Source organism: Ascaphus truei, chromosome 2 (genome assembly GCF_040206685.1).
Source record: "Ascaphus truei isolate aAscTru1 chromosome 2, aAscTru1.hap1, whole genome shotgun sequence".
Classification (NCBI taxonomy): domain Eukaryota; kingdom Metazoa; phylum Chordata; class Amphibia; order Anura; family Ascaphidae; genus Ascaphus; species Ascaphus truei.
The window spans coordinates 409,722,368-409,750,243 of NC_134484.1; the positions used below are offsets into that span (position 1 = coordinate 409,722,368).

At 43.4% G+C, this 27,876-nt stretch overlaps 1 protein-coding gene across 3 annotated transcripts in view; it reads left to right on the forward strand.

Moving 5' to 3' along the window:
• Positions 1–27,876, forward strand: part of NMT2 (N-myristoyltransferase 2) — a 66,519-nt gene that overhangs the window by 31,837 nt on the left and 6,806 nt on the right. Inside the window, exons 2-9 of one of the 3 annotated variants that reach the window (XM_075587426.1) lie at positions 4,475–4,613; positions 7,805–7,907; positions 15,331–15,449; positions 19,758–19,849; positions 20,789–20,905; positions 21,433–21,603; positions 26,399–26,507; positions 27,172–27,342. In XM_075587426.1, the coding sequence (XP_075443541.1) occupies positions 4,475–4,613; positions 7,805–7,907; positions 15,331–15,449; positions 19,758–19,849; positions 20,789–20,905; positions 21,433–21,603; positions 26,399–26,507; positions 27,172–27,342 (1,021 nt within the window). Of the gene's footprint in view, positions 1–4,474; positions 4,614–7,804; positions 7,950–15,330; positions 15,450–19,757; positions 19,850–20,788; positions 20,906–21,432; positions 21,604–26,398; positions 26,508–27,171; positions 27,343–27,876 lie in introns of all 3 variants that reach the window. The other 2 variants (XM_075587424.1, XM_075587425.1) reach the window with 2 other exon arrangements.

Genomic DNA, 27,876 nt, shown 5'->3' on the forward strand with positions numbered 1-27,876 from the left:
CCTTCTTAATTGCAGTCCTTGCTAAGCACCGGTGAATGACCAGTTTACTAAAGACATCTCCACCTCCATTACAATGGTTATAAGAGCTTTTTGCAGGTGCAGCAGTGTTAGGACCTAAGGATGGGCAGACCGTGAAGTGGTTGTAGGCTTAAAATACTTTGGCCAAAGAATTGAACTAAATGACCCGTGCTAATAAACAGATACGTATTTAACTATATAATATGTCAAATTAGATGTAGCACTGGGCCTTTTTGTCCTTTGCTTTGAACCATAGTAATTAAACACAAAATGATGTTCCCAGCACTCACAAATGACAATTTGCAAAAAAGGAATAAGCCAAACTAGTTTAATCAGGAAATACAACCCCCAAGGGGTTAAGTAACACAAAAGTATGCAGTATATGTGACCAGGAAGGAGCGGGATAAACAAGGGAAGGGTAAGGGAGGGTAAGGGTGGGACAAAGTGCGGTACTACAGGGAAGGGGGCAACGTTTTGGGGAAAAAAACCATCTTCGGGCCCGTTCCCAAGGGGCAAAAAAGTGTCCGATGGTGCTTCCCTTTAATCCTGTTACAGGGTTCCTCCACATTGCACCATTTGTTATCTGATTTTAGCCCCTTTGAGTGCTGTCTATTTTTGTTTTGTTACCTAGATTACATTTCATGCATCAGAACTTCACATATTATACCAATGTCCTCTTCTCTTATTTTGCAAACAAATTGTGTTAAGCCTTTGTCCACTTCACCGTTTCAGACTTTTATTTTATACCTCCCATGATTATTATTTTTCTATCCTTTTTCTCAGATCAGGTGCATTTTACCAGAAACCTCGGGGTCTTATTTGTACAAATCTTTTAGTTGTACGCTAAATCCCTTTTGAACAGTAACTGTTATGTGGATTATACACATGCCTCTAAGTCAATTACTGAACGAAGCAAGTGCCCTTTCAGCACATTGACATATTTGAGGGATGCTGCTGTGCTCAATTATATAGCTTTCCACTGTTTACTATTTAATAGAGCAAAATCTCCTTTTGCTCTCTTGGGTACAGTAATGACCTGTGAATAATTGCATAGCGATGTGGTGGGTCTAACCAGCACTGCAGAGGTTAAGTGCCAGTGCAGATAAACACTTTCTCTGCCAAGATCAACCTTCAGTGCCATGCAATGCAGCGCAATGTGTTGCATGCACACTGTTGTAACATAGATATTTTTTTAACAACTACAGTACAGTATATACTAAAAATAACTGAAGTTCTCCATTTACTGTAAACAGCCCTTTGTTTTGTTGTAGCGGTCTATTTTAGAATATTGAACCATTTAAAAGGGCAGTCCCACATAGAAAGCAAAAAGTGTTTGTTGGTAAACAACTCAATGTAATCCGCTTCCTTAGAATGATTTAATCCTTCCTAAAGTAAAGGAAGGAAAATGTGTAAAAATAAGCATGTTGTGTAAAAATAAGCATGTTTCTATTTTCTTTGCGTCAGTTTAAATAGGTAATGTTTTTCTGTTCCCCATTATTTCTTTAAATATGGTGTTATTACCAGCCAAACAAAACACACAGAAAAAAAAAAACAGTTTGGAAGAACAAGTTACCTGTACAGACATCAGTTTACTTTACAAGGAGTTATATCACAAAAGAGATTTAGATGAAGATTGTAAAATAAACAACTACAAAGCATTTGTTACTTATGTATTAAAAAAATACTTCTACTTGTCTGATTTGTTTCAAAATGGTGCCAGTCTGCATATAACATCCACCAGATTAATAAAGGGGATGGACAATCTAATTGATGAGGAGAGATTAGCTAAATTAGATTTATTTACATTAGAAAAGAGGGATCTAAGAGGGGATATGATAACTATATACAAATATATTCGGGGACAGTACAAGGAGCTTTCAAAAGAACTATTCATCCCACGGGCAGTACTAAGGACTCGGGGCCATCCCTTAAGGTTGGAGGAAAGTAGCTTTCACAAGCAACAAAGGAAAGGGTTCTTTACAGTAAGGGCAGTTAAAATATGGAATTCATTACCCATGGAGACTGTGATGGCAGATACAATAAATTTGTTCGAAAAAGGTTGGGCATCTTTTTTAGAAAGGAAAGGTATACAGAGATATACCAAATAAGTATACATGGGAAGAATGTTGATTCAGGTATTAGTCCAATTGCCAATTCTTGGAGTCGGGAAGGAATTTATTTTTCCCCTTAATGGGGTTTTTTGTTTGCTTTCCTCTGGATCAATAAGTAAGTAGAGATATAGGATAAAGTATCTGTTGTTTAAATTTAACATTGGTTGAACTTGATGGATGTACGTCTTTTTTTCAACCTCATCTACTATGTAACATATAAAACGTGCCACGGCCGTTGGCTAACTTTGGTCTAAAGAGGGATTGCCCCATTAAAGTATAAGCCTAAATCTCCATCCAGGCCGTGTCCAAGGCTCCACTGGATTCTGTCCCTAAATCTTCCTCTTCCATCTCCTCCTCTCAAGTTTTGTGACTGTTCAATAGATATGTATGCATACTACTGTCTAAGTGGCAAAGACATGTGGGGGGTTTATGTTGGAGAGAAGTAAAACATCACAGAGACAGCCAACACGAGAGCCACAGAGAATGCATTGTACGGGCTAGGAGAGGCGTCAGCAGTTTAGCATGTTACAGTAAATGGGAATGAACACTTGTTGCCTGTTATATTCCTGAAAAAACCTTCTGTATGTACATTTTATTTGCATATATAATGACGTGTGTGGCTGTTTCGTAGATCGAGCTCAGCATCCAGAGCAGTTTAGTACAGGTCCAATGATCCAGTCCCATGTAGTATTAATATTATTCAATAAGGAACACAAGGGGAATTACCAGCACTCAATAAAGAATATAAATGCAAAAGACACTGGGTGATATGCGAAAAAGATTTTTTTTTTTTTTAACTACTGTACTGATAATAGTTCAATATGTAGCAAACAATTGTAACTGACAATGTTAGCTACGGTACAATAAAATGTACAGTATAGACTTATAAAGTTATAGAAATACACCAAGTGTAGTGGGGGGAAGGACACGTAGAAGAGGGAGACAAGGTAAGGGAAAGAGGGGGATGGGGTGACAAAACAGGGGAATAAGGGTTGCAACATTTTGGGGCTCCTAGCCCATTCTTCTGGCCCGTTCCCTAAGACCAATCTGATCCAGGTACTTCCCTTACCCCTGTAGGAACAGGAACTCCCTAAATTATAAGCAATAACCAGGCTGTAATAATAGTAGAAGTAGGTGGGCGCACTTACAATAATAATCACCCAACAGGGTATAATAATACAATTACAGCAAAGGCACCAATCCAAAGCTAGCTACAACACTATCAGCCCAGAAGTGGGCAGTCCTATGCAGCAGAACCAAGTCCTAAGATTAATGTTCTCACAGAGTAGTAGCTCCAAACAGAATACTGTAGTCAGTTCACAAAAATCAAACCAGCTGAGGTTCAAGTTCTCTGGACAATACTTCTGGTCATTAACAGTAACCATTTTTAATGTCTCATAAATGCAACAAGGGGAAAAAAGTTATTGTTACTTGTGATCTAGGAAAGACAAGGTTGTATTTTGAGAATACTCCAGAGTGCAGATAAGGTTGAATAAGAAGTTATTCTTGGTGGCATTTGCTGCTTTAGTGGAGCCTCTTATGAAAACCTTAAGGATGTATTCATCTTCCAGAAGCACAACACTTAGACCGTAGCGTACATATCCCTCAAACAGACTTATTATCACATTATTTTTAATTGACTAAATTGGGGAAATACATTGAATACTGAATATCATAACTATTTTTTTTCTTTTATAAAATATTTAAGGAATTTATGCTTTTTAAAGGTTTACTCCACTAAGTAATGTGTCCTATAGCATGCAAGGTATACAGCATGTGGCAAGATTTGTACTCCTAATATGATCTAAAAGTCTGTATTCCTGCTGTAATCCCTAAACTCCAGTTGTCACCCATTTTATGAAGTGCAGGCCAGTCCCTTTTCGAGTGGGTGTCGGGCTTCAAAGCTCTCACGCCAATGCTCATTCATGCAACTAAAGCCTTTCTTACCTGTCACCTTGGCCTTTTATTTACTAGAAAAGTGTGTGTTCGGGAAATGCCATTTAGTAGAAAGTCCTCTTTCCACTTGGACCCAACTCTAGGAATTCATCTCTATGTCATCCAAGCATTAAAAGTTTGAAAAATAGTCATCAATGTATCGCGCTCTAGGAAAGTGTCTTCATTCTTTTTCCTTGCATCTGTGTCAAATGTAAGGAACTTTTCAATCATATTTCTTACAGTAGATTACACTAGATTGCTACATTTCTAAAAATAAAAAAAATAGAAGTTAACAAGTATTTTGCTTGCACCTTTGGCAGGTTCTCTGCATGGTCTTTTTTTTATTTTCTTGCGTTTTAGGTAGTAGCCTACAGTACTTATCTACTTTTTGTGTTTTTCAATTTCCCAAGCAGAAGCCCTGCCGGAGATCTAGGTGCTAAAAAGAAAAAGAAGAAACAAAAGAGGAAAAAGGAAAAAACAAATTCTGGGGGCGCCAAGTCAGACTCCGCATCGGATTCTCAAGAAATTAAAACACAGCAGCCTTCAAAAGTGAGTGCTTCTTTGTCATTACTGTACGTATACAATTCTCCGTGCACAGGAGGTCTTGGGGTTTTTGTTTGTTTGTTTGTTAGTTTGTTTGTTTTTTAGGCTCAGTCAGATATTTGGGTCAATCAGGAGAATTGAATGTCTGGGACAGAATAGAAAAGGCAGAATACTACAAATCAGGGCTGGGACATCACGGTCAGAAAGCTTCATTCTGCAATGCCCAGAGATCATCTCATTTCTAACACACCGCAGAATAATCCGCAGTTTTGGGGGTTTACAGACTTTTTTTTTTAATACAGTATGTTAATATGATTTCGGGCATGTTCCTCTAGTGTGATTATAGCATACATATTTGATTGGTTTCCTTGAAATATGAATCACTCTTCTTCCCTCGCATTGAAGGGTTTTGATGGCACGGCACCCTTATCCTGTAACCATGCTAATGTATATGTACATTACGTATACGCCTTATTAACCCATGACCAGTTCTGGTTAAAAGTGTAAGGATAACTACAGGTGTTTGTTTATTTATCCACAAAATAACCTGCCTTGTTAGATTGCATTTTTTCACTTACGTTTTGTAATATTTAAGCCTTTTGTAATATATAAAAAAATAAATTGTAATATGAAAGCCGTTTTGCCCAGTGACTCACCAGTCCTTTGTTTATTCAAATGTGTTGGTTTGTCGAGTTCATGCTTATTGTGTAGTTTTCTACTGGAAAACATCTTGAAGCCACTATTGCTAATGTCTTCATGTCAGGAAACACATACCGGCACAACCTTACCTTTCCTACAAAACATAGTCCACTAAATCCTATGGCCTTTTTGCATTATAATCACTTCTATGACTGGCTTGATAAACATCAGTGTATAGGAAGCAAACATTTGATATTCAGTGTGCTCATTTAAAGGCCATTACACACATACACCTTATCCACTGTATGATATGGGGGTAAGTGACAGGACATGTATGCAGATAGACTCATGGGCTACTGGTGACATGTGATACGTCAATTAGGGACGTCGCATCTCAAGGGATCTATTGGAGACCAAGTGGATCTCTCCCTCCTTCCCCCATCCTCTCTCTCCCCCATCCTTTACCTATCCTCCCATTTCGTTCTCTCTCTCTCCCCCTCCATTTCTTCCCCCCTCTATTTCTTGCTCCCCCTTCTCCATCCATTTTTGCTCCCTTCCTCCGCCTCCATCCATTTCTTGTCTCCCCCCCTTCCATTTCTTGTCTCCCCCCCCTTCCATTTTTTGCTCCACTCCTCCATCCATTGCTTGTACCCCCTCCAGCTATTTCTTGTCCACCTCACCCCCATGTCCATCCATTTCTTGTCCCCCCTGACCCCCAATCTCCATCCATTTCTTGCTCCCCTTCCTCCGCCCCTGCCCTCTTCCTTCTCCACCTGTCACTGCCCGACCTGTGCCCCCAAGGGCTGCGCCCAGGACAGCCTGCCCCGCTCGCCCCTCCCTAGTTCCACCTCTGCTGCTGCGTATCAACTCCAGGCCTCACACCCTCTGTTTTCTCCTGCTTCACTTTTCTTGCAGTCAACAAGCTAAATTTAGGACAGTGACTTCGGGTACGAATCTGGTTTGCTGTAGGATTTATGATGCCGGCCCATAGATAACCATATTCATTTTTTATTATTATTATCAAAAGCAGCAAATCATTTTAATCCAGTGAAGCTGCACAGTTTCCAGAGAACCGACGATGCCCTTGAGACCATTGTAAGATGTACTTGGTTATACATAAATATAGCCCCTTGTTGCCATTTTGTCTCAGGGCGCACATGTTCTGAATGATGTAGCCAGAACACTGATGTACAGTAATGTGTCTGCTCTTCAAGACTTTTTCAATGTCGCACCTCGGTCCCCCAGCCCGATGTGTTGAGAGAACTAAGCACCGAGGTATCTTATCTGCTGATTCCTTCCTTTTCACTGTTGAGTGAAGGGACAGGCTGGGGTATGCAGGACTCTCGAGGGAAAATAAATATTGTACTCATTAAGTTAGCTGCTTTTGAACTGAAATGTACTGCAGCCTTTTAATTTGTCTTGTCCCCCATATTCTTATGAGTGAATATTTTCCCATGGCAACTGCCTGACTTCATATCTTTTGTTAGCTATAAAATCCTATGCAGTACCCTACAAATAACTTTGTGGTAAGAAAGCACAGAAGATTGCAGGGGCAGTCACTGCCAGGCGCAGACGGTTCATACCCACTGGTTTAACTTTTTTTTGTGTGTGTAAAGTAATGATGCTGCTATATCATTGGCCAAACAGGTAAAGGGGGGGAGCAATTACCAGCAAAGGTTAGAATTACACGGGCCACGAAGAAAGCATTCACGAAAGAAAGTAAAGGGGATGATAACCAGATGTTACTCCTGTAAAAGCACAGAGTTATAATAATAATAATTATTATTAATTATTAATGAGTTATTAAGATGATCAGTGGCAAGTACAAGTCTGATCCCTGATTGCTATTTTAGATCATATGGGACACGTGTAACATCATTTGTGTATGTAATTAGGCAGGAGGGAGGAGCTTGGCCATGGAAGCAAGGGTGCTTGTGGCTACAAAGTATTCCCTCCCATCTCACACTGTAAGCAAGGCCAGTAACGTTTCTAACATGGAGTTTCCCACTGCTGCTGGATACGGTGTGGTGGTTCGCAAGGATTTTGATGAGCTCCAGAGCATGTACTGAAGCACGGAGATGTGTCCCTTCACTGCCTGTGCATCTTGCAATATAGGAAGAAGAATCGGCAACAGTGACAGACAACATCCGCTCAAAACTTGTCCAGAAGATCGCAGTCCTATTTCTGCTGTACAGTGCCTTATGTCTTCATATTACAGATTCCTCTTCATTGAGGTGTATTGTTTGCCATGATAATGTTAGTAGTCGAAGTCTAGGGACTTTGCTTTGGTTTACATTTAATTTTACATTCTTAGAAACCAAATCACTTTTTTTTTTAAACGTGTTACGATGAACCTTTTATTAAGAGCTTCTATCTCTAATTTTTCTTTCCATTTTTGTTTCCATTAGTGCCGTGCTAATAAGGAGTATATTAGGAGAGATGTCCTAATAACAGTGTAATTATTGCTCATTTGGCAACCCAAGAACTCCACAAATTGTGGTATTTACATTTAACATTTTTCTGCTTTTTAACTTTTGGTAAAATTGTTCTCTTTCCAGAACCCTGCCATCCCGATGCAGAAACTGCAAGATATTCAGAGAGCAATGGAGCTGCTTTCTGCGTGCCAGGGACCCGCCAAGAACCTTGACGAGGCAAGCAAACGTAAATACCAGTTTTGGGATACACAGCCTGTACCCAAACTTAGTAAGTTGGCGCTAGGGAAATCACAGACACACCTGTTGAGCATGTGCTTGTGTTTTGGAAGGCATTTTAAAGTAGGATAAAAAAAAAGTTAATAGGGCCATTTTCAGCATGAAATTCCCGATGGTCTAAGTGGCATATATCCCTTTAAAGTAAACAAACAAAGAACATTTAGGGGTTTATTCGTTATACGCCAAAGCAACCAATAGGGCCTTTTTCGGCCTGAAATTCCCTGCTCCCTTCAATGGGGAATTTCGGCCAAAAATGTCCTGATCGTCCACTTCGGCGGATGTAGAATAAGCCCTTTTTGGGAATACTTGATCATTGGCTTTCTTGAAGTAATGAAATCGCCCTCAACCCTTCAGCTGCCAGAAGGCGTCTGCAACCTATTGCAGCACAGCGAAAAGGTTTAAGTAACAATGCTACTTTTTCAGGGTTTTTTCTTTTTTTTAACGAAGAAAATGTTTTTCCATGGGATCTGGGGAAAGCACACTGCATCTGTCAAGCACTTCTTTCAGCCTAGGTCAGCTCGGGCCCTGCGAGAGGACCGCACACGAGAGAAGGAAAACCCTGCTCTGCACAATGTGACCTAAACAGCCATTCTTATACTAACTACAAGTACACGAAATTAGCTCTACATCAGGGGTGGGCAACTTCAGTCCTCAAGGGCCACCAAACTGACTCGGCACAGGCGGCTCAATCAGTCCCTGCTTCAGCACTGGTGGCTCAGTGGCTCAGTTTTTGACAGAGCCACTGATTGAGTCAATAGAAAGAGGTGATCTGGCACACAATCAAGCACTATTGCCGGTGCCCACGGACCAAGGGGGTTCGTCCTACCAGGTCCACAAGTGGTATCAGGGTAAAGAGAATAGTCCAGGCACACTGTCTTATCACAAAGTAGAAAATTTAATCCAGCGTAAATCCGACGTTTCGGCTGCACACAGGCAGCCTTTGTCAAGGGGAGAGCTGATTGAGCCACCTGTGCGAGGCACAGATATCCTTTAAAACCTGGCCGGTTGGTGGCCCTTGGGGACTGGAGTTGGCCTCTCGTGCACTACATCGTGACATTTACAGAATTTCAATGCACTTTAGCATGATATTCTGAGCCAAAGCGTCCTAATGAATATTTTTTAATTGTCATAATGTAGAGCTCCACTGAGACCACTATTAATATTTTGATGGGGGCTTTAGTGCACAAGGGATCCTAAATGCATTGCAAACCAATGTTTATAGAACCCTCCAGTGATGAGAAGTTAATGTATTTGAATCCTACTGAGAATGACAACACTAGTATTTAGCATGTGACTGACTACCCTATATACCCCAATGTAAGCCTCTCAAGCTCTAATAGGCAAATAATAGGAACGGTCTCTTTATGGGGTGTAGAGAAATGCTTGTCCAGGCATCACATGGAATTGGCATAACAGGCATGACAAGTGTCTCTAGTTAGGGATTACTTTAGGTTAAGTTTAGTTTGGTGAGAGGGACTGGAAATATGTAGACATGCTCAAAATTGATATACAGCCCAACACATGTATTTGGGTTTGGAAATAAGCTTTTCTCAAAGGAAACCCATACACCTGGTTCTATTATAGCGGTGTTTAATGTCCACAGACATTACCTCCATTAAAACACTTTATATTGTCAGATGTACACAGCAGATTATTGCAGGGTGACCATAGTCCGATACCAGTGTCTGCACAGCATGTGTCTTTTCTTATGCTCCTATAAGCTTTGCATTAGAAGCAGGTGTTGTTTCCAGGCCTAGGGGCTCGGTTGCGTGTATTGGCAAAGATTGAGAAGCTGTAAACCCTCATTTAATCAACACATCTGTCCAGACTGTTGAGTACTTCCTGGTGGAACTGGTCTTGGGCAATAGTTTTGGTTTCAGGGGGGGATCTTTGTAATATATATGGGGGGTTCTTCTAAGAATAAGATTGTATGCATTTGTCTTCTGATTTCCAAGAACTGGATGCCCGGGCACCCTTTGACTTCCAAGATACTATGCCTAACATGCATAAATAATTCTGGACTTCGGGGAACCCCAGTGTCCCTGTGTGCTCCGTAAAATCACTATGTAGGGTACTTTTTAAATGTAGTAAAGACAGGTCTGGTACCTGGAACAATGCATGTTTGTATTTTAAGAAGGACTAGACAGATTTCCTTTTTTGTTTGCCCTTTAATATTGGTTTGAAGTTAGATAGCGCTATAGATAGGTAGATAGCTTTTCCAGCGTGAAGTTTTTTCCCCATTCCTTGCTTCAGGCTCGGTTGTACATTATTTTAAAACCAATATAGAGCTTCCGACACCTTATCGCAATCTCGGAATGTATCCATTGTGTCACCGCATGGTCAGAAGTCGCTAAGATAAAGGGTGCATGAATGTGTTTTACTTTTGATCTCATTTTTCAAATGTATCAACAATAGCTCCCCAAATACAAATGCTGATATGGAGAACAAAGAACAACCTGTGTAATGCATATTGTGCATGAAATACAGGTGTCTGTGTGTGTTTTCTGCATTGATTTAGGTTGATGAGGGCAGGAATCTGCTTCTTTTTTTTTTTTTTTTTTTTTTTAATCACCAGGGCGGGTTAAGAAATAATTTTTAGGAGCAAAAGAGGAAAGTAAAATTGACTCCAAAATGTTGTTTAAACTGTATAAGTTAATACAACATGTGTGTTGAATAAGTAGAGAGGAAAAAAAACTACCAGAAGGACCGATATACAGTATGAAAACACTTTCACACTTGTTTTGTCTAGACAAAGACATTTAAAGACCACACAATATTGTGTGTATATATTAGCATCAGAAAAATAGGATTTTAACCAGAAGTGTTACATAGAATATGTAGCATCTCTAAGGGATTTATTCAGCGAACTCCAATAAGGACCCAGATAAGGACCAGATTACTGCATTAAATCTTTGCAACTTCAGATCACTGCAGGATGAAAACAAATGTACAGTACTTCTGAAAGTCTATCATTGGTTCTTTCCTCAGGGCTGATCTAGTGCAGGGTTCGAAGGAAACATTCTGTTCCTAGGTGAAATAGCTGCGGGTATTCCTAATATGTGGTGTGGCGGAGGTTCCCGGGGGGAGGTGCGAGCACGGAAAGTGATTGTGCCCAACAGGAAACTGTACTTTAAAATTATATGGGGGGAAAAGACCTATGTCAAAAATCTGACTATTAACACACTAACCCCAAATCAATGAAATCATTCAGTGGGGTGCAAACTGTTAAGAGTTAAACTTAAACATTTAAAAAAAAAAACCATATAAATAAAAAATGAATTTGAAAGATCCTAGTGGAAGAAACATCTGCGCTGTGACACGTGACTTCAGCTTGTTTTATCTGCCACAATATGATTGACAGATAAAGCCATATTACTTTGACTGACTGGCATGAGCACACGTTGTATTACTGCTTCTTACATTAGGGCAGAGGTTCTCACGCTGTTTTCTCTCGTGGCACCCCTACTCCTAATGCTTGGTTGCTGAGACACCCCTGGTATAGACACACATTCTCCCTGCTCTGAGATCGGGGAAATCCCGCAGCACAGGTTGGGAAACACCGACACTGCATTAGGCCAGGTCCCCGCTGGCTCCTGCGGCGCACGCTGCGGGGACACGAGCCGCCCCACAATGGGGCCGGGCCTGCTGCGAGGGGGGGGGGGGCGCCGGGCCTGCTGCGAGGGGGGGGGGGCGCTGCGCTGCGGCGACAGTATCTCCTGCTCTCAAGAGAATTGAGATCAGGACTCGTGACGGAGCGCTAGGCCACCCCCACCCCGGCGGTTCAGCCAATGACGGGAGCGAACCTGCCGGGTGACGTCACGGCCGCGCCCTCGTCACTCCCCTCCTGTTTTTACCCCTGCAGCTCACTGCAGACCGGGGGACTCGGCTGCACGCGCCGCCAGCCTCACAGACTCGGATGCAGCGCAGGCACTGGGGCCGCAGCCTTAGGCCCCGCTCACAGAGCACGCTACACGACGTGCGCGCGCGGTCGTCACAGATTCCTGACGGCCAATGGTAGTGTTCAGTATTGAAACTACCATTGGCTGCAAAGTGCGGCGGCATCGCTGCTGCACTAGCGGGAGACATTTGAATCTGTGATTTCTGGCTGCAGCAGCGCGACGTCAGTTTCAGCAGCCAATCATAGCTCCTCATTTGAAGACATTTTGCATTAAAATATTGTGGCAGTGTTTCTGGCCCCATTTTTCTAAATATTTATGCTCTAAAATAAAATAAATAATCTTTTTTTTTTTTTTTTTTAAAGTGCAGACTTGCAAATAAGAAATATATATTTATTGGTACTTGGCGTTTGTAAAGTTTCTGAAAGCTGCCTCTCTGGCTGTGGGGCTGAAGGCTGCCTCTCTTGCTGTGGGGCTGAAGGCTGCTTCTCTAGGTGTGGGGCTGAAGGCTGCCTCTCTGGCTGTGGGGCTGAAGGCTGCCTCTCTGGCTGTGGGGCTGAAGGCTGCTTCTCTAGGTGTGGGGCTGAAGGCTGCCTCTCTGGCTGTGGGGCTGAAGGCTGCTTCTCTAGGTGTGGGGCTGAAGGCTGCCTCTCTGGCTGTGGGGCTGAAGGCTGCCTCTCTGGCTGTGGGGCTGAAGGCTGCTTCTCTAGGTGTGGGGCTGAAGGCTGCCTCTCTGGCTGTGGGGCTGAAGGCTGCTTCTCTAGGTGAGGGGCTGAAGGCTGCCTCTCTGGCTGTGGGGCTGAAGGCTGCCTCTCTGGCTGTGGGGCTGAAGGCTGCCTCTCTGGCTGTGGGGCTGAAGGCTGCCTCTCTGGCTGTGGGGCAGAAGGCTGCCTCTCTGGCTGTGGGGCTGAAGGCTGCCTCTCTGGCTGTGGGGCTGAAGGCTGCCTCTCTGGCTGTGGGGCTGAAGGCTGCCTCTCTGGCTGTGGGGCTGAAGGCTGCCTCTCTGGCTGTGGGGCTGAAGGCTGCCTCTCTGGCTGTGGGGCTGAAGGCTGCCTCTCTTGCTGTGGGGCTGAAGGCTGGGTGTGGGGCTGAAGGCTGCCTCTCTGGCTGTGGGGCTGAAGGCTGCCTCTCTGGCTGTGGGGCTGAAGGCTGCCTCTCTGGCTGTGGGGCTGAAGGCTGCCTCTCTGGCTGTGGGGCTGAAAGCTACCTCTCTGGCTGTGGGGCTGAAGGCTGCCTCTGGCTGTGGGGCTGAAGGCTGCCTCTCTGGCTGTGGGGCTGAAGGCTGCCTCTCTGGCTGTGGGGCTGAAGGCTGCCTCTCTGGCTGTGGGGCTGAAGGCTGCCTCTCTGGCTGTGGGGCTGAAGGCTGCCTCTCTGGCTGTGGGGCTGAAGGCTGCCTCTCTGGCTGTGGGGCTGAAGGCTGCCTCTCTGGCTGTGGGGCTGAAGGCTGCCTCTGGCTGTGGGGCTGAAGGCTGCTTCTCTAGGTGTGGGGACACAGGATGTCGCCTTGTGTCGGATCATTCCATCTGCTGGGGATGATCACACATCGCCCAGCAGACCGAGGCGCGGACGCGCACGCTGCATCGCAAAGTCCCCAGTGTGAACGCGGCCTTAGGGGGCACAGTGAGCATCCTAAAGAGCAGGACCCTGCATCTTACAGCGCAGAGTCTACTCATAATGAATACTTGGCTCCTAGACAAAGCGGGAACTTCACAATTGTAACATCGCTCCCATGAGCCCTGGACGGTGCTGCTGCTGGTTCTTCCGTTCAGGTTGCTCAGATCCCACTGAGGGTTGTAGCAGGGATCCGATGCAGGAGAGGCCAGAAATCATCCGAGACACGAGCCACCGGGTCACAAGGAACTCGGAACATTTTAATGTGCACGCAATCAAACACTTTCATCATAGGATTGCTGTGCCCAGAGTGGGCTAATAAACAGTGCTATGTTTTTAACATACCTTGTTGCCCTTTCAAATGAGTGAGCTGTAGGGAGGTGTGCGCTGCATTGTTTATGCCCTTCAGTGCTGAAAGAGGTGGAATATTCTATGGTTGGACTGTTTAGTTCAGGGGTGGCCATCTCCAGCCCTCAAGGGCCATCAACAGGTCAGATATTGGGGATATCCCTGCTTCAGCACAGGTGGCTCGGTCCTTCTAATTGAGCCACCTATGCTGAAGCAGGGATATCCTTTAAAAGCTGACTTGTTGGTGGCCCTGAGGACTGGAGTTGCCCCCCTGGTTTAGTTGAATGATTATGGCTGTGTTTTGGCTAATCGCTGTGTGTGTGTGACGCTTTCAGTCCAGCGTGCGCGTTCTTGAATAGAATTGCCCTGTGAATCCAATGCTTACAGCCTGTTTGTGTCTGAGGCAAAGGGAGGTCCATTTACTGGCTCACAGTCACAAGGGCCTGGCACCGGTCCAGGACATTTGGTCACGACTATTTCACCGTGACCAAGTGACTGCCGGTGTTTAGCCGCAAGGGACCTCACTGCAGGGATCCTCCACCGCCAGCCGCTTCACCGCCAAGGTAAGTCCCTCACCTTAGCTCTCACCTTAAAAACCCCTAATACTAATGCTACCCCTTACCCTAAAACCCCTTACCCTAACCGCTAAAACCCCTAAAGTTAACCCCCTACCCTAAAACTTACCTTCTCGTAGAAGAGGCCGGCGGCAGAGGGTCCGGCGGCTGCGGCGGAGGGTCCCTCTGCGGCTAAACACCGGAGGGAACTCGGTCGTGTTGAGACAGCCGCGGCCAAATTTCCCATTCCCGCCTGGCACTGGGTCTCGAAAAAGTGCTTGTAAATGTGTGTTCCCACCAGGCCACGCCACAATGTCCTTGCTGCAAGGACCCGGTTTAGAAGAGCGAGGGCAGGAGAGTACTACTCAGGGCGACACAAACCCCAAATTCCATCACCTCACGTTTACATCCTGTAGAAATGTGTTTAAGGAGCAGCCCCACGTACTGATACACATTCGGAGTAGGATATTGACGCCGTTGTTCGTAAATAAATGTGATGAGCACAAGTATTTCAATCATTTTTGGAAAGTGCAGAAAATGTCCGTTGTTTTTCACTTGTATAGACGAGACTGAATGGGAGGGAGATGGCATCAGTCTGGTTTGCTCCACCTGGTTGAATGTGTGCTGCGGTATGTCAAATGTGACAGCTAAAAAGGGAGAGGTAATGGAGAAGACCAGTGAACCACCATACACTTAATCACAATAATTACCATTTAAAAAACAAATAATTAAAGAATCCTATTTTTTTTTTAGAGGCCTCAAGTGCTTCGTTTTAACAATGACACAGAAGAGTGCTATTATCTCACTTTGGTTCTGTTTGGCACTGCACCTATAAGTATCAGTCCTAAGCGAGCAGTGATGGGTGTGCAATACTGTATATAGAATAGTGTTACTCTGCATTGCTTCATCCCAATGTCACTCCGGTGTATGGTAAACATATACATATTTTATGTTTTTGCATTAGACGAAATTATAACGTGTCACGGTCCAGTGGAACCTGACAAGGATAACATCCGCCAAGAGCCATACTCCTTGCCTCAGGGTTTTATGTGGGACACGCTGGACTTGAGCAACGCTGAGGTGGTAAGTTAAACCAAAAAAAAATTCAGTTTTGATTTATTTTTCTTTTCAAGGTGTAGAGTAATGTGACGCCGCACCCTGTGCTGCTCGAGCTTAATATATATATAGATATATATATATATATATCTATATATATATTAGAGAAAAAAGAGGAAAAGCGCCCGATCCATATGTAAAATCCAAATACAAAGTTTTAATAAAAAATGACAAGACAAATGCACACTCACAATTTGTCAATGCAATAAAAGCATTGTATTGGTAAACCCATGCGCCAACATGTGTCTGCTCGCCGACCGCTTGCTTCGTTACGTCAGACCTCACTGCAAAAACAGGTTGTTTTTGCGGAACTAAGGTGGTGGACTAGCTCATACGTCTTTTGCCAGTAAGGGGAAGACATTCCCTGAGCCGCACGAAATAACCAACACAACCTGCCAGGAACCACAGGCTGTTCATTTGAATTGCCGGAGGGACGATTCTTTGTGATACACCGGCAGCAGTGAGGTCTGACGTAACGAAGCAAGCGGTCAGCGAGCAGACACATGTTGGCACATGGGTTTATATATATATTAAACACACAAGAAAGTTCAGGGCACTCTAAGTGGGGTAAGGGTAAAAAAACTTATCTTTTCATTCATGGTGCTTGCAGTTCAGCCAGGATCACCATCCAGCAACAAATATATACATGACAGAGATCCAAAAAGTCCGCAGCACTCAAGACCCTCTCAAGTAGGACAAAACGTCGCTCCATTTTTTGCTGTTGCTACCCCTGATGCTTGTGATGTTCCATTAAAACCTTTTTGCATTTGACAACAGTTTGTGAGTGCTGCGGACTTTTTGGATTTCTGTAATTTTTTAAAATATTTTTTTATACTGTATAGTTTGTTGCTTTACTCGTGATTAAGCCGGAGGTTGCCACGGAGAACAATAGGGTCGCAGTCAGGCAGTCAGGTGGCATCTCCTCAAATTTGTGTCTGAGCCATCATGGCCATATTTAGATTTGATTTGTTGATTTTTTTTTTTTTTATAAATTATTTGCCCAGTAACCGGGGAGGGGGAGGGTTCCTTGAACTTGGAGCAGCGTGTTTCAGGTCTACGGGCCCCCCAGGATTCAATGCAGGTAACCCCCCCTAAAAAATAATTGCTCTCTCTGGGGGATCGAAAGACAAAAAACAGTGCACAACTCGTAGTGTATTAAATGTGATTATATTGGCTCATCACAGGTAAGGTAAGTATCGCACGTACACTTAGATGGAAAATATCAGGCAGTACATGTTAGGGACATGTTACCACTATGAAGCACACATCTGGTCATCAGGGGCACCGGATCGCTGCATCAACTGCTACAAGATGAAGACGGTCCGTGGGTCCGCGGTCACTTTCACTCCACGAAGCAGGTACTCAATCCCGTCACTCTCCGCTCTGTCCCGATTCCTCCACTCCAATAACGGGGGGACTATGCACTGATAATATAACGTAGGGAAAAACTCCCGACACAATACCAAACTCTTGCGCCGTCAATCGACTTGGACACTCGTGGCAAACACTAACGTCACAGATATGCGCCTTCATGCGACTGGTAGTCAACCGGAGCGTTCAGTGAATATCTTAAACCACAGTCCTATAGTCTGACAGAGAGCTGGAAAGTGTAATCGGAGCATACATAAACTGCAGCTATCGTGTCCTACGCGTTTCGAAAGGGTTACTTCATTGAAGTAAGTAACCCTTACGAAACGCATAGGACAAGATAGCTGCAGTTTATGTATGCTCCGATTTACGCTGTGGCTTAAGATATTCTCTGAACGCTCCGGTTGACTACCAGTCGCATGAAGGCGCATATCTGTGACGTTAGTGTTTGCCACGAGTGTCCAAGTCGACTGACGGCGCAAGAGTTTGGTATTGTGTCGGGAGTTTTTCCCTACGTTATATTATCAGTGCATAGTCCCCCCGTTATTGGAGTGGAGGGATCGGGACAGAGCGGAGAGTGACGGGATTGAGTACCTGCTTCGTGGAGTGAAAGTGACCGCGGACCCACGGACCGTCTTCATCTGGAAGCAGTTGATGCAGAGATCCTGTGCCCCTGATGACCAGATGTGGGCTTCATAGTGGTAACATGTCCCTAACATGTACTAAACAAGAAAATGTGAGGCGCTTCTAATAGAGGTGCAATAAAATGTGAATAATAAACCTTATAAAAACCTTTTATAAAAAAGTGCTCATTAATTATAATGATAAATAATAAAAATATATATTTAAAGTGAACTTCGCTGCTCAACCCTCTGTGGAGAAGATCCAATTCCTCCTGTTGTAGATTGTAGGGAGAAGCTTGTGGGGAGCGCAGATGTCACCATATGTGGGGAAAGAAATACATATAGTGTAGTATGTTCTACAAATTCAACAGTCAATTCAAAGAATCACGATTGGGAACTCACACTTTCCCAGTCAGAGATCAGCAGTGGAGATAGTAATGAAGACTTGATTAGTGTGAAGTATCAGGAATCGGCAGCATAATCCCTCAATGTGAAAAGATAACACACTTAGTGCAACATTGCATGTTCCAGTAAAATATTTATCAGAGGCAATAGGTATTGCACTTACATTAGGCACTATGTGCATAGACACGTAACAATAGTGATACGTAGCTTGTGTATGCCTCCAGCCCTGCTCCCAAGGTTGCGTCGCGTCACTTCCGGTTGCGATCGATAGCAAAGATGGAATCACCAGGGAGAGGGGAAGAACTCCTGACGAAGCTGCCAAGTCAGCGAAACGCGTTGAGTTGAACCTGCAGCAGCCTGAGAAGTGTACCCAGCATCTTCCCCTCTCCCTGGTGATTCCATCTTTGCGAGCAACCGGAAGTGACGCGACGGACCGACCGGAAGTGACGCGACGGACCGACCGGAAGTGACGCGACGCTACCTTGGGAGCAGGGCTGGAGGCATACACAAGCTGCGCATCACTATTGTTACGTGACTATGCACATAGTGCCTTATGTAAGTGCAATACCTATTGCCTCTGATAAATATTTTACTGGAACATGCAATGTTGCACTAAGTGTGTTATCTTTTCACATTGAGGGATTATGCTGCCGATTCCTGATACTTCACACTAATCAAGTCTTCATTACTATCTCCACTGCTGATCTCTGACTGGGAAAGTGTAAGTTCCCAATCGTGATTCTTTGAATTGACTGTTGAATTTGTAGAACATGCTACACTATGTGTATTTCTTTCCCCACATATGGTGACATCTGCGCTCCCCACAAGCTTCTCCCTACAACCCTAACATGTACTGCCTGATATTTTCCATCTAAGGCCCGCTGCACGCGCTGGCATGGCCGCCTTGCGTCCTGACGGCGCTTCACCCCGGTTTGTAGGGAGCTTTTTCTGGAACGGGGGGCATGGCCAAGAGGGGCCGGGTGGGCGCAGCCATGATGGGGGGCCGTCCCTCTCCCCGTGCCACTCTGCCTCCCCCCATACAGTCGCTCTCCCACGTGCCACTCTGCCTCCCCCCATAAAATACACAAAGCCTTCTGTAGCAGGGCAAATACCCTGCAATGAAGGAATGAACCGCCTGACTCATTTGCATGCTTGCTGGTGAGTACCTGGATATACATAGCGAATGACCAGATAAGTAGCTCCACCCATCAGTCTTTCTGATTGGTTCCCTGGTGCACGACGTGACGCGTCGCCGCACGGAATCACAATTCTGTTGTAGCCCCTTCTGGCTGACGCGTCACAGTACGCAGTGAGCCAGGGAGCGAGGAGCTGGCGACAGCCAGGGAGCAGGTAAGGGGCTGGTGAGAGGTGCGCGCACAGCCGCGCGCTCCGCAGGCTGCACTGGGGACCTAGCCTAAGTGTACGTACGATACTTATTTTACCTGTGATGAGCCAATATAATCACATTTAATTCACTACGAGTTGTGCACTGTTTTTTTTTCTTTCGATTTCTAGTGCATGAGATGCTGGGCGATCTCTACTAAATAGCTGCAGACTCGTGTGGTGTCAACAGGAGAGGTCATGTTTTAACTGTATCCATCTCACTGTAACTGTTTCATTGACACATTTGAGCACTTTTTTACACTGTTTATTTTATCGTAATATATTTAGTAACACTCTTAGGTTAATTATTGGATTTTGTGGGTTTTATCACTGTATTTTCTCACTATCAGATTACACATTTACATTTGTATCTCCTGTATTAACCTACTTTAATGCGCATTTATTTTTGTTCTATTATCTCTATCTCTCTGGGGGGGTGGCTGCTTTAAAAAGGGGTGACTTATTGATGTATCCCTTTTTCATGTGTGACTTCCAGCTGAAAGAACTGTATACATTGCTGAACGAAAATTACGTTGAAGATGATGATAATATGTTCAGATTTGACTATTCCCCTGAGTTTCTACAGTGGTGAGTACTGTGTCAACTCTGGTGCTAAGAGGGGTTACATAGTGTTAATCGCTACACCCAAAAGTAGCAGTGCGAGGGAAGCTGAGATACTCCAGCTTGTTTATCATATGTCCTGGCTACATGTCCCCTCTTAATATGAATAGGCTGTAATATAGAACCAATAATGAAAGTATAGTACACTGAAAATATATATCTTCAACTGTGTTTCTACTCCGGAGCTAAAACGCTAATTTTCTTATAACTTTCTTATATTTTGGGGTGGGACAGTGTAAGTGTATGATGAGTTAAAGAATTAAGTCATTGTGATGGGAGTCCAAAAGTATAAACTATTAAGCTTATTTTAACTTATTTTGTGCCAACAACTCAGAGTATCGTTAAATATTGGAGGCCTCATCTCCACATGGGACTAAAATAATGCTAGGCAACTAATATGGTGTATACTTTGTTTAAATATATATGTATACAGTATCTGATCAGGAAACACCATAATGCCTCAACGTGTACACTGAGGAGGAGGAGGAAGCATTAATATGGATAGTGGTAGATTCAGGAGAAGGTTGTAGAAGTACTACATTGGATAGCTAGTACGTGCTTGGGATGCCTCCTAGCAGAGGCAGTGAAGGGGACTCAAATAAAGGAAGTGGGAAAATATCTGAGGTGAGGAAATGGCCTCATTGTAAAGAGGGTGCAGCTATCAAAACAAGACTAGGCCCAGACTTACTGAATGTTGTTAAGCCATAAGAAATTCTATGACCCACTCCAGTGAAGGCTGGGGCGGTGCCTTATGGCTCAGCACTGTTTAGTAAATCTGGGCCTTAATGGAAAATGGACAGACCGGGTAGGCCAAATGCTCACCATCGGCCATCCTGTTCTAGGTTTCTGTGGCACAGAAGGGGTTAAACGCGTGTGCACTAAACATCTGTATGAAACCCATTACAGGGCTCTGCGACCTCCTGGCTGGTTATCCCAGTGGCACTGCGGAGTAAGGGTGTCCTCCAACAAGAAGTTAGTGGGCTTCATAAGCGCTGTTCCTGCTACTATCCGTATTTATGATGCGTAAGTACGTCAGGCAAAGCTCGCGCTCGTTCTCCATAGCACCGATCCGGTTGAGTTGAGGAAACCTTAATAATTTCGATGCCATGTTACTGTAAAGAGAAGTAGTAGAAGAATTGTAATATCATTGCTTTTGAAGCAGATGCACCTGAAATCCCAGTGTCACCTCCTCTTGGGACCTTTAACAAGTCACGTTGTCCCTGTGGCTCAGGCAGCAACACCAGATTGCAATCTCTCTGCGGCATGAATTTGTGCCTGAGATCTACAGAAAAACATGACTATATTCCCGATTAGACGATACTTTCATTGTTTGTTCTCATTGTTTAGCTTCAGCTACCTCAGAAATGTTGGTCCACAAAGAAAAACTACATGCGTTGCCATTGGCTCCATTTCCAGATGTAAAACCCCGCCCCCTAACCCATAAACACGTGGCATGTCTTTACCGGGCAGCCGCACGCAGGAACATTCACACTGCGCTGCAGGTTATACATTTTGGCGCTCTCACACTTCCCCTGTTCTTTTCCCGGCAGCCTGAAGAAGATGGTAGAAATCAATTTCCTGTGTGTCCATAAAAAGCTGCGCTCGAAGCGCGTGGCGCCTGTGCTGATCCGCGAGATAACGAGGAGAGTGAACCTGGAGGGCATTTTCCAGGCTGTTTACACAGCAGGTGTTGTTCTTCCAAAACCAGTGTCTACTTGTAGGTATGTATGTTTCATGTGTGTGTGTATATGTGTATGTGTGTATGCATGCATGTATGTATGTATGTGTATATATATATATATATATATATATATATATATATATATATATATATATATATATATATATATATATATATATATATATATACATATATGGGGGTGTCATGGTTGTTTTTAATAGAGCCGACATGTTCTAAAATACGTCTTCTGAATTGACGTGAGGTTTTCCCCAACGTATTTGACCCCACAGCGACATATGTATATATGTATATATATATACACACTTTGTGACAAGGCACCCTCCTTGTCTGTGCTCTGATCTTCTCTCGGGCGTAAAGGAATCGGTGAAGGCCGAGTGTGTAGCGTTTCATGAGGTTTATTCATTGTACAAGGTACCTGTCCTTAGTTGACCGGAATAGGGCGCTGGCCCTTTAACTGAGCAACCAAAAATAATAGCCTAGCTCCAACTTAAACTCTAACCTGTAGGCAGGTTAGTATTCACCAGCCCAGTGTTTAACTCGCGTAACACCCCAGTTCCTCTACCTTAGCGTTGGGGGTCCAACAACATAAAGTGTCTTGCTTACATGAATGTCCCAGCTGGAGTCCTGTGCAGGCGGCTTCCATCTGTCAGCAACAGGTTAATCCCAGTCTGCAGCTGCAGCATTCGCAGAGAGGCTACTTCTCCACGCGCGGGACGTCTATAACCCCAGGGACGCCTATACACGCGGGGGCGCCTATACACACGGGGGCTCCTATGCACGCGGAGATATCTTTACACAGAACGTCTTCTTCCTGACCATGGGAGCTGCAGGGAGCACCTCTCCCTCACACCAGTCTCCCTAAAGCTCTGTTCCCCCCTGAAATCTGGCCTGGATGTCCCTCCAATAAACACTGTTGTAATCTGAGATATTGGTAGATATAGAGATATATCCCAGTCAGTTCATTGCTTTAAAGCCATACAGGGCCATATTTATTGAAGCGATGCTATTTCACAAGGCACCTTCTGGCGTCAAGATTTTTTTCAGCCTATTTCAGTGGATTGGTTGTAAGTTGTCTTATACTGCTAAGTGCTGCTTAGTGAATATGTGCCATCGTGCAAGACATAACCCAGGGAAATACAGAAGAGCTCGGGGTACCTGTAGATCAAATAAAAGCAATCATTAGGATTGATGGATCACTTCTTCATTCAAGCACCAGTTGTAGGGTGTGATCCAACTTAACCTTTCCAAAAAAAGAATATTCTTGTTGGCTTTACTTTTTCGCTTTTATCATAAACCATATTTTTGTCATCAATTGTCTGTGATATTGTCCAGTAGTGGTCACATTTTGATTTCCATGGAAATCAACATTCATGTGCTAAAAATAAAATAAAATGCATCTACTCTTCAATATTGCAGCCGCCGAGACTCGAAGCTCATCCCAGATCACTCCAGCTTCAGAATATATTGTATGTTTTTTTGTTTATTTATAACGAGGACCTATCAAGTATACTAGCAAACCCTTTATTTTCCACAGATAGACGCCCTGGTCTAAGTTACTATAACTATTAAACATTCACTAAAATGCTCCAAATAGGTCAGATCGGGGATTGCTTTCACCCGGTTGCATTTTCCGTGTTTGTTGCGCGATGTGACTGGACGTATCTCCCACCGACACACAGTGTCTTTGTATTTCTTTTACCAGCCATCTTGTGGTTTCTCCAGCGGCTCTTTCTCTTCGTGTTTACGCAGCAGTTCTCCAGAGATGTCTTTACGTTCCTGCTGAATAAAGAAGTCGCCACAGGTCTTTGTAGACAAATATCAAAAAGATTGATTGATGGTAGACCGACGCTTTGCACGCGGACGGAAACGTCGATCTACCATCAGTCAATCTTTTTGATAATTTTCTACAAGACCACTTGAGTGCCAGCTTCTTTATTCTTTCGGACTGCCGGTGGGATCCACTTTGCACGGGTGGCCAGTATTGTTTAAGTGAGTGCACCACGCTTCTGAATGTGACATTCCTGGTGCCTGCTTTTGATAGGTGCTCATTCCTGAATTGACGTGAGTTTTTCCCAACGTATTTGACCCCACAGCGACATGTAGCCAGAGAGATCACTCCCACACTTTTACAATTCATGTTTTTTTTAATTTGGAAAGATTTAGAATTCTTCCAATTCTGAAACTCCTTTGAGGGGGTTAATGCATTGGCATGGCTTGCCACCGCCACAACGATATGTACCTTTCATGAATTATAAAAGTGTGGGAGTGATCTATCTGGCTATATGTCGCTGTGGGGTCAAATACGTTGGGGAAAACCTCACGTCAATTCAGAAGACGTGTTTTAGAACATGTCAGCTCTATTTAAAAACAACCATGACACCCCCATAGCTTGACATATCAATTCAGCCCATAGAGGAAACGTTTCATGCCTAACGTTTCAGGGAATAAATCATATTTCCCTGGGGATAAGAAAAGGGGACCTTGACAATGTCCTATTAAGATCTGAGGCGAAATGGGTATATACACTAGGTACCTTGACCCCGCAAGGTCTGAATGAAGGTTTTGTATATTCAACATTCCTTTGAAATAACTAAAACACCTACAAGTTAACTAGTTGAATGTAATATTGATAACTCTCAGGTCACTAGAAGGTCTGTATAATACATATCACCCACGTATGCCTCTAAATATTCAATCATAAATAAAAAGCTTAATTCATCATTGGAATGACTGAAAAACAAAATCTCAATTTATGATGGTTAGGAGTGATACTTACCTTTCCAACCTAATCTGAACACCAGGTGTCCCCCTTTTTGTCTTTATTACCTTTCCACCTGCCTGATGATGAATATGTTGGTGAAAACAAAGGGCATTTAAATATATTTTTAACTTATGACTCAGGAGAACATTAATATCAATATGAATAATCTGTGTTGACAATGGGATGTACACATGCCTAAAAGTTCACTAGTTTAATGTAACATCGATAATTCTTAGGTCAATAGGAGATCTGTACAATACATTTTCTCCATATATGCCTCTATTCGTCAATTTGTAGGCTAAAGGTTCAATTCATAATCAGACTGAGCAAGTGAAAACCCTACAAATTTATGATGGTTACTGTAGTTAGGAGTGATACTTACCTTTCCAACTGCCTGATGATGAATATGTTTGTGAAAACAAGAGGGCATCTGAATTCATTATTAATCCGTGACCCTGGAGAACAGTAATATCAATATGAATAACGTTTGTGAACATTATGATTTATAATGTAAGTTCCTATATTTGTCCAAAATCAATATCTGTATAGGTTATTATCATAGTTATAATTGGGTAAGAGAATACAGGGTATTCAATATCTATCTATAGATTCAATATGAATCATTCTTCTGTTAAGTGCCATATCTGCAAGTACAAAACAAACATGATATTTCTGGTACTGCAGAGGCTAACAATGAAGCTATTAACACCCAGGGTAACTGCAATACAACTGCGGACCCAAACTTGATTTAATCCATTTTTAATTGCCGTATTCATATCCTACTTTTAACTTGAGCAGTCTCAGTATGAGTAAAATACAACATAAGATGACATATTCAATCTGCACGTCCCCCGCTGAATCCGGTTGCTATGACAACCATGATGTGTGTAAAAGTCTGGGGGTAGCCGAGACCCGCCCACCCCCGCAGAAGTAACGAAACGCGCGTCGGTGTAGTGATGATGTCACAGTCATCCGTTTAGTAGCGCGTCTGCAACACAGGTTGCGGTCTTGTTACTTACAGCTCTATTACTATTATTTGAAAGACCCTAACAGCTGAGCAAGTTAAAAAAAATGCGGGTTTATGTGGCAACCCCTAGTAGAGGGATAGAGTACTGCTTGGTCTTCTACCGGGATTACGAGCTATGTTTACACGCTTTCTGCAGCAGTGATCACACTGCTCGTTTTGTTTCCCACTCGGGCTGCAGCTGTTTGAAGCTAAACACCTTGACATAAACGTGGCATTCGTCTGAGTATCTGCGGCTCAATTGCGACAAGTAAACTACATAATGAGTTCATTCTCATGGTCTTCAATATCACCGAGGGACCCTTTATAAAACTCACTTATTAACATATGTGCACACACACAGCCGCGAGATGTTTAGGGAGTAAACCAGTGGGCCTGCGAGGTAACCACAAGCAGAGAGGGGGAACCCTAAAGGTTTATATGCACAGCCATATTTATTTCGTCATCAACGAGGGCAAAACCGTCCATTTGTTTTCACTCGCGTGGCTTATTTCAAAGATATTTTTCTTTGTCACTACTGCAGCAGTTTATTAACTTTCTGTGGTTTGAGTGTTGAAATTATCAACCCAGTGAGTTTATTACCACTGTCCTCAACACAAACAGGGGACCCCCCCACAGAACTTATTCACTAATTCACGTTTTTTCCCTTTGTATATATGCGCAAACCTAGTTTAAGAGTTTATTTATTCACTGATCGTGATTAATCCAATTGATATATTGACATCAAAGATATGAAGTTCCACCCTAATGAAAGTGCCCTATATACATATTAGAATTAAGGTTACAAGAGATCATAGGGGAGACGGGGGAATGTTCCCGGCCCCCTTAGCTGTGACTTGTTGAGCGCTAATTTGGATTTAAATTAGTTTTTCTTAAGTTTTATCTAAATCATTTAATTTAAAAATGTATATTAAAATGTATATTATTACATTTAGTGGAGATGGAGTTTACCCAACGGGGCGCTCCAAATACTGCTGGAGACCACCCAGTGTCGGCAAACAAAAAATACAAACATGTTTTTTTTTCCAGATACTGGCATCGGTCGTTGAATCCCAGGAAACTGGTAGAAGTGAAGTTTTCTCATCTGAGTAGAAATATGACATTACAAAGAACAATGAAGCTGTACAGACTGCCAGATGTAAGCAATGGATGTGGCTGCCCGGACACTGCACTCTGTGTAAAGTCCCCAAATGGTTTACCATGTGTTTGCGAGCCGCAGGGCTTTTAATATGGAACGTAAGGCCGTGTGTGGGTGAGCAGCAGCAGCAGCAGCAGCAGCTTGTGCAGATCACCCACAAATCATCCTGAAGATGGAGAGCTTGTAAAAGCTGTGTCATTGTGTCAGGGATTGTTAACCTGTGTTCCATGGAACAAGGGTCTTAGACAGTCACAAAGGGGATGCATGAGAAAATTGGGGTAATAACATTTTATTGTTCACAACCCAATATTTTTTTTCATTTTGCCCTATTTTTTATCTTGGTGGTTAAAAAAGTATAAAAAGCTGTTAATGTATTTAAATACCTGTATTTCCATAGCAATAGTATGTACATACGACAAGTAGGCTAGAGTTCTGCAAGGTCACTGTGTATTCCTAAAGGGTCCCACTGCTATGAAAAGGTTGAGGAACAATTGCAATAGCGTCTTGATGGTTGATAAAGCCAATTAGCATGCAGTGTCAGAGTATTCATTATTGCATGCTGCTCTAATTATAGTATCCCCTTGTGTCCTAATGAAAGGAATGTGCTGTAACCTGTTATTAGCCATGCTCACTTTGCCTCTCTTCTTTTCTGCGTTTTAACAAGGCCACAAAGACTGCAGGTTTAAGAGCAATGGAACGAAGAGACATTCAAATGGTTCAGCAGTTGTTAAACGACTATCTGAGCCAGTTTAACCTTGCCCCTGTCATGGATGAAGAGGAGGTATCACATTGGTTCCTACCTCAGGATCACATTATCGACACCTTTGTTGTTGAGGTAACTCTCCGAAGTTTTTCTTGAACGTTGGACTCAAGTGGAGCAAACTTTGCTCCAATTTCAATTCCGTTTTGCATTTTTTTTTTATACTGTATAATTCAGGTTTGTTGACACAGAACAGCTGTGGAAATGGTGCTGAATCGGCCTTATTTAGTCTCCTTGCTGGCAGTAAGGGCTGCCACACTTTGCTTAACAAAGCATCTTAGTCCTCTCTGGAAGCAAAGCATCCTAGGATTGTTTCTTAGCCGTGTCCAGCAACTCACAGCTACAAAATGTCGGTGGAAATCACACTTGCAGCTCCATTTTCCAACCCCAAACTATTTTTAGACCTCCAATTAAAAAATAATAATTCTGTACCCAGTTACTGGTTTGGTCTTTAACTCTCTTCCCGTGCAGAGTAGCCAGCGATGCATTGTCCTGGCAGCGGCAATTTACAAGATATGCTTATTAAAGACTTACTAGTACTTTGCTGAACACGTTCATCATTGTGAATCCCTCCCGCAGTAAATTGTCTACGGCAGATGTGGCCAACTC